This window comes from Cyprinodon variegatus, unplaced genomic scaffold, assembly GCF_000732505.1.
Source record: "Cyprinodon variegatus isolate N-32 unplaced genomic scaffold, C_variegatus-1.0 Scaffold146, whole genome shotgun sequence".
Taxonomy (NCBI): domain Eukaryota; kingdom Metazoa; phylum Chordata; class Actinopteri; order Cyprinodontiformes; family Cyprinodontidae; genus Cyprinodon; species Cyprinodon variegatus.
The window spans coordinates 295,622-302,897 of NW_015150599.1; the positions used below are offsets into that span (position 1 = coordinate 295,622).

Below are 7,276 nucleotides of genomic sequence, written 5' to 3' on the forward strand. Positions count from 1 at the left end.
TGAAAGCTGTACAAAAACAAAATTTTGTTTTCTGTGCACTCTGTGTATACAAAATGACAATATAAGTTGTCCAGGTCTATGTCTTAATCTAACTCATGTATAATACATGTACATTATCAATTTAGCACTTATGGCACATCATCAAATGGTGTGTCTGCGGGGTGTGTGTAATATTCTTAACATCTAAGTACAGTATTATTATGCTCCATTAACACACACATTTTGTTGAGCATAATATGTTATATCACATTATTTATAGATTCATACTGAATATGAAATATGATGTGCATATTTTTTTTACCATAATTGACAGTAATCTACAAATGCTATGAAGCAGCAAATGTGTGTCAAAATGACGAATCTATCTATATTTTAAAAGTCTTAAGCCCGACTGAAAATGAGAAAATTCTTGTTATTCGATACTGTAGTGCACGTGTTGTTTACATTCCAACCAGTCTAACAAGGGAGTACCAATGTGGCGGCTTGTGATTTTACAGCAACATGTACCTACAACGGCCAATTGGCTATCCAGTGAATACATAGAGATCAGTGCGATAAACCTCAAAGAAAATAACTTATTGTTTTTCAGCGATGTCACAGAGAGTGGATGATTATGTTTTGTCTCACAGCCATGAAAACATGGATAGCCTATTGAATAATGATGCTTGACTGGTAAAAGTGTTTTCATACTGTAGGCTGATATCCTTCAAGGACACTGCCAAAAGACGAGCTTTCTACATATTCTGGACCCACTTTAGATCCTCCATATAAAACCCTTGATCCCTGGCAAGGAAAATTCCATTAACATCCACCTCGTTTTGGGAAATTCTCATCTATTCTGCATACCCAAATGGAAAAGTAAATAACTTAGAAACTGTAAGCCCAAATTAAGTGTGATACATTATTTGTAAGCTAACACCCTTTCGTTTCTGAATATATACATGAAAATTGGGTGAGTAAAACACAGCCCAAGCTGCATCAGTTCAAACATATTTTTATTCTCGAAATTTTAGAACAGCAGTAATAAAGACATTCTTGCTTGTTGTGGCTGCTTTGTCATGTTTACCCTTTGACGTGCCGTTATATCTGTGTTAATTACGCTTTGGTGCTCTCTGTGTCCATAAAATGAACTTGGTGGTTGAATTGTGGATAATATAAGCTTTCCAACGATGTCTTACATGTCTTTATTGGTAAACATTTTACCGGTATAATTTTTATACATTCTGAGTTATCAGTTTTAAACCCTTTAAAACAGTTTTGAGAGGTTAAAGCTTAAATACAGTCTTCTCTCAACCCACCAGATAGATCCAACCAGGCTCTCCACACCTTTGCTTTTACAGGATAAGACAAATCCTATCAGATTGACATAGCGAGGCAGTAAAAAAGGCAACAGAGTCCATCAGAGCGACCTGCTGAGTTTATTCACTGTGGAGAAGTTACAACATGGTTCACATTAAAAACAGACAGGAGCTGCTGATTGGACAGCCGCCTGGATCGACAGATATAAATACGTGATATAAAACAATGGCTGTTGGTGGGTGTGGCAACAACACATGCACACACGTCTGGAGACCATATGACAACATCCATCAATACGAAAAATCATATAGATATAAATATTTAGATTTTGTATGATACAAAAACAGGTCACCACAGTGAAAGAGGGGGTGTGTCATCAATCACAGTAGTGACAAAGAAGTATTCAGTTAGCTACAATTTTGGCAAAATTCACAAAACCCACACAAAGACACAGGGCGGGGCTTAAGTGATTGGGTGTGGAACAATAGGAGGGGCTTAGGCCCAGACCAGACATGAAGAAAAATGGCTACAATAACGCTTTAGAAAGGGTTCATCTTTACAGTGTAAGCATTAAAAACCGGACAGAGGGTTGGCTAAGCTAAAATGATTAGAGGGTGTGGCTTATGCATTGTATTTCAACTGTGCTTTAACAACTTTGAGTTTAAGTTAAAATAGAAAGCAATAAGTAAATCATATGTTTCTGTTTTTATTTGACAACTGTGCATGACCCAGTTGTTCACAACCAGGTGATCATAAAAACTGTTAAAATTTCTTCCTGAAAAAGCTAAAAGAAATGGAAATCAGGATGGGCTCTGTGAGACTTCAGAATGATATCTGTCAATGTTTCCTTTACCAGCACTCTGTGGCATCACACAGGTAACACCTGGTAACGTAAGATAAAATCAGCAGGTTTTTCTCTTAATCTTTGAGCTTTTTGCTTTTTTAAAGGAAGTAATTTCCTGTCCCAGGTGTGAAATTGCAGATTTATACAAACAGAGACTAGACATTAGAACCAGAAGAGAAGGTGATGCACCTGCAGAAAACTGCTGTACAAGAAGTCCTTTTCTTAAACTTCTAGGTCAAATCACAGACCCGATAAACTCTCTGGTTGGTCAGCAGCTGCCTGAGGACCTGCCTCTAGAGACCACATGTCCCCCCCCTCGCCTCTGAGGTCATTGTTGCTTGGGGCTGAAGGGGAGGACGGAGGTGAAGAAGGAGAGACGTTTTCTACATAGGAGGAACTACGAGGCCTGACATGGCTGCAGAGGAAGAAGAAGAAAAACAAACATCTCAGTCTTGCTTACTCATCAGAAAGGCAACAGTTAAAGATTAACAACATTTATTCCTTATTATCAGCCCCCCATGATATTATGCCCACCTTCCCTCAGTGCTACAGCTCTTTTGTTTGCTGTTACTCTTGCAGCTCCAATCAATTTCAACTCATATTTCTACAGCAAACAAATAATTGCAATAAATTTCCCTTGTGCTGTAGTTATCACTACTATTTAAGCTGGCTTCATTCAGAGAGCTGATGCTGCACAGCTGCACATGGATCCACACACACACTGAACAGACTCTGTGGCCTTTGTGGAAGCTGAGAGCAGCATGAATATTTAAGAGTGGACAAACCTCTCTGTCAGAACTACTGACATCACACACTGACTGAACACTGTCTGTTCACTGTGTGTGTGTGTTCAGTGTGTTCAAACGATGTATCTGTGACTCCTAGTGAATAAAACATGGGTGGGTCTGTCACTCTCATGTAGCTCTTACAGGACTCATCTCAACCACAGACTGTTTACAGAGGAAACCATCACAGATCTTTGATTCATTCAGAACAAAAGCAGAGCATACAACATTTCAGAAAGTATTCTCTACGTAAGGTCAAAAGCTTTTTATTTCCCTGGTTATGCTGAATCAGAAATGACTGCTTTGTTGAAAATCAAAGATTGGGTTGAAAATATGCTAATTTCATCAGTTGTTTAAAGTCATCCAGACTTTTCTTGGAAATAATCGGTTTTCAAAAATAGAGCATAATACCAAAAATAACCTATTTTATCCATCAGTTAGTGAAAATGTTCTTTTCATCCTGTTTAAAATGAATTAAAGGCAACAAATAAACAAGGAACCAAAAGAGTTGCTTTAAAAACCTGCAGGTGGAAGAGAGTAAAGCTGAGGGAACGGGGGGGTAGAATGGAGGAAGGGTAAAGGAGGCGGGGCCTCACCTTGTAGCCCATTGGCGTTGCCGCCTGAACAGTTGGGAGGAGGAGGAGGTGAGGCCGATGGTCGAACAACGGGAGCAAAGGCGCTCTTTTGTTTGACGGCAGCCGAGAAGGAGAAAACTCCATGAGAAGAGTTACAGTTAGACACGGCCATGGTGGGACTGGAGGGAACAACTGGAAGACACATACTCAAAATAGTTAAACACCAATTTCACCAGTTCACAACATCAGTAGTACTAGCAGCAGCAGTACTACTGGTATGGTTGTAGCTATTTTAGCAGCTGAGGCGTTTCTGATATTTACCTTGATACTTACTGCCGTAGGGCGAGTTGGCTGACGAACCATTCAGAAAACCCGGAGACGTTGCCACACCCAGGTTGGGCATGCCAGCATTGCCATAACCATTCATGCTGCTACTGACAGTGTTGCCATAGTTACTTTGCTGGGGGGTGGAGCTTGGGACATACCCACGTGGTGACACGCTGCTTGTGTTTCGATTGTAGCCGACTAAAAGAGGAAAAGATTGCTGGTTATATGACAGAATTTGGAAAGGAAACTTTAGGTTAGGTTAGCTGAATGGCTGCTGGACCTGGAACCAAAAAAAAAAAAAAAAACCTCCTAGGAGAACTTATCAGGTTTTAGATTCTTCAACATTTTCCCTACCAGCTGATAACATTAAAACACCTGCATGTTTGCGATGATTTAAGGATCAGAACAGATCCTCAAATGGACCGTTGCTCACCAAGTTACTCTGGTAAAGAATTGGTATTTCTTCTTGTACCTTGTGTCGTCTCAGAGACGTTTACTGCCAGCTGTCCGCTGAAGGAGTTTACTCCCATCATTCCATGTGAAGCAGAGTTTCCTAGGGAGGGGATCTGGTTGTGGTTCCTTGGGACACTGTAGAGAGCTTCAGCTATATCTGCAGCTCGTTTAAGGATGATTTCCTGTAGGGACACCAGACTGTCAAGGAGGCTTGTGGACCATACCATTCAAAGTTAAACCCCAGATCTCTGCCTTATTTCTTTTTTTCTCTCCATCCACTGTATATATGTGAACGCACTGTATATACCCTATGCACCTTTTCCTTCTTTTAGCACCTTCTTTTGACCATTGAACCGATGTGACAAGTGAATATTTCCACTATGAGATCAATAAAGTCTATCTTATCTTATCTTAGATCAGAGTTTACTTTCAGTCCATGGATTTAGACATGTAGTAACTAATAGTAGTGTAAAAAATATATATATTGATTTGACAGTATTAGTATTGATTTACAATATGGCGGGATGGATCTTAAAGTAAAAAATATTTGTAGGCAAACATCTATTTCATTGTCTTCGTTTTAACGCTTTATCTCCCGGCCACTAGATAGCAGTGTATTGCTCAAGAGCCTATTCTTAAGAAGCTCTGCACCAGAGTAATGGTGCATAATAGATGCTGTAACTATTTTTAGCATTATCACGGATTACCACAGTTTCTTGACCCAGAATGATGACTGCTTTATCAGCTGATCAATCCCCTTAGATGATTGCTTTTGAATCTATGTGCAGAATGGTGTCCATTTCAGAACAGACCTATACATTGGCCCCACACTATACCTTTTCAGCACAGGTCAGTGGACATAATTCTGATGTAGAAAAAAGCGGGGTTGACAGTTAAAAGAAACCTAATTAAGCATAAATAAACAATCCATGGTACCCAAATAATCTCTAATATTTTCATGAATTATGGGTGTTATTAATTGACATCTTTACGAGGCTTCATACTGCAGTCAATTTATTGAAGATCTAAAACCAAAGAGATTATTCCTAATCTGAACTAATTTCTGCAGCTACAGTTTTTGCAATGAACCTGACCAGCTTAAGTGAATGTAAAGGTCTAAAGCTTACCTGGTTGTTGTGAGGCATCCCATAAAGTGCCTCCACCAGGTCAGCAGCTCTCTTCAGCAACACCTCCTGTAAGAAAAGGGGGGTGGATTAAAGTTAACTGCTTATTGGGAAGCAGATTATCATTTTTGTTACATTAGGTTTCAGGTTTATGAAAAAAAATAAAACTGACAATAATAGATTTTATTGGAGGAGGTATTTCAAGTCTACCAAGGACAGCAACCACAACAAAAATTTAAGCAATAAGAAAAAAAAAAAAAACTTAAATAAATGTAAAGAAGTAACTGGCACTTTTATGGGAAAAATAGATGGTAGATGGATGGTAGAAGAAAAGGTTGGGTGTCATTTGGACAGCAGTAAAATATAGTTCCAAAATTGCTTAAAAATTGGCCACAAAGAAGTTGATAGATGAAAAAGAACAGAGTGCTTCGGAAAGACATCATAGGTGACAAGGAAAGGTTGTGGTTTGTACTCCTTAAACAAAACAATATCAGTTACAGCAGAACATTTTAACCACTTCAAAGATGTGACAGAGTTGGCACTCTTGCTCATATTCAACGTCATACTCTTCGTCATCCCATTACCAGGTCGTCGGGGCAGCAGTCTCAGCAGAGACTCCCAAACTTCCCTCTCCACAGACACCTCCTCTAGCTTGCTGAGGGAAGCCCAAAGTGCTTCCAGGCCACCCGAGAGATACATTCCCTGCAGCTGTCCTGAGTTATCCCCTGGGCATTCTCTCAATGGGACATGAACTGAACCCCTCCCCAAAGAGGGTTCCAGGGCAAAAAGGTTGTCTAAGCCACTTCCGTCGACTCCTCTCAATGTGGAGGAGAAGCAGCTCTACTTCCAAAGTGCCACTACAAGGGAGTGCCCTGTCACTCTACAGAGAAACATAATAGCCGCTTGTATCCAAGATCTTGTTCTGTCGTTCACGATCAGACTTCACGACGATGGTTGAGGGTAGGAACATAGACTGACCGGTGAATCGAGAGCTTTGCCTTTTTGTTTAGCTTTCGCTTCACTACAGACCAGTGAAAACCATATCATAGCAGCAGCCGCATTAATAAGTCTATCAATCTACTGTGGTATTATCTTCTCATCCATGAACAGGACTCCAAGACACTTTAACTCCTCTAGTTGAGGCAGGAACTTTCCTTTGCATCTGAACCTTTGTCCAGTCGAGAACCATGGCCTCAGACCTCCCCCAGCATTGGCTTTCCTAAGACCTGGAGAAAAGCCAATGGGCCAAAACCAGAACAACTGCAGCCTTTGCCTGTGCCTAGAAATAGAACCGTTGAAAGAGGACAGTCCTGCCTCAACTCAACATGCACCAGTAACAGGTCTGACTTAATGTTGGCAATGTGGACCAAAGTTTTGCCCCACTTGTACAGGGACCTGATGAACAAGAGAAGCCTCGAGGATCATCTATACTGAGGGATATGATGAGGAATGGTCTAAATTAGAATTTCTATTCCTAAAACATTAGCTTTTACTCGACATTAGTCCTTGTTGTTTACTTTTTAGCTGATCAACAAGTTCAAACAGGACTTCAGGTTTAAGGCCACACATTGCAACACATTGTCTGACATAGACTCAGCGTGTTTCTGAAGCTGATCCACTTCACTTTAACGAGTTCCTGGAGAGCACATATCTGACCCACTCTGTTAGCAAGTGTGTGTGCGTGGATGTGTATGTGTAAGTGTGTTTGGGGGGGTTTAGAGCGAGTAATCAGGCAGCAGGAGAACAATGCTTCATTTAGTCTTTATCTTAATTAAACACTCTCCAAGCTAATCCGCTGCTTTTCATTACAAACTCCTTCAAGAGGTTTTTCAATTAACCCCCCCAACCCATCCATCCATCCATCCATCC

At 40.4% G+C, this 7,276-nt stretch overlaps 1 protein-coding gene across 4 annotated transcripts in view; it reads right to left on the reverse strand.

Annotated features, from left to right (window-relative positions):
- Nucleotides 1–1,297: 1,297 nt before the first annotated feature.
- ebf3 (early B-cell factor 3) overlaps nucleotides 1,298–7,276 on the reverse strand; it is a 52,103-nt gene continuing 46,124 nt past the window's right edge. For 2 of the 4 annotated variants that reach the window (XM_015377045.1, XM_015377044.1), the window contains exons 12-16: nucleotides 5,411–5,476; nucleotides 4,303–4,465; nucleotides 3,837–4,028; nucleotides 3,525–3,695; nucleotides 1,298–2,558 (exon numbers count right to left, since the gene is read on the reverse strand). In XM_015377045.1, the coding sequence (XP_015232531.1) occupies nucleotides 2,527–2,558; nucleotides 3,525–3,695; nucleotides 3,837–4,028; nucleotides 4,303–4,465; nucleotides 5,411–5,476 (624 nt within the window). In that variant the 3' untranslated portion in view covers nucleotides 1,298–2,526. Of the gene's footprint in view, nucleotides 2,559–3,524; nucleotides 3,696–3,824; nucleotides 4,029–4,302; nucleotides 4,466–5,410; nucleotides 5,477–7,276 lie in introns of all 4 variants that reach the window. The other 2 variants (XM_015377043.1, XM_015377042.1) reach the window with 1 other exon arrangement.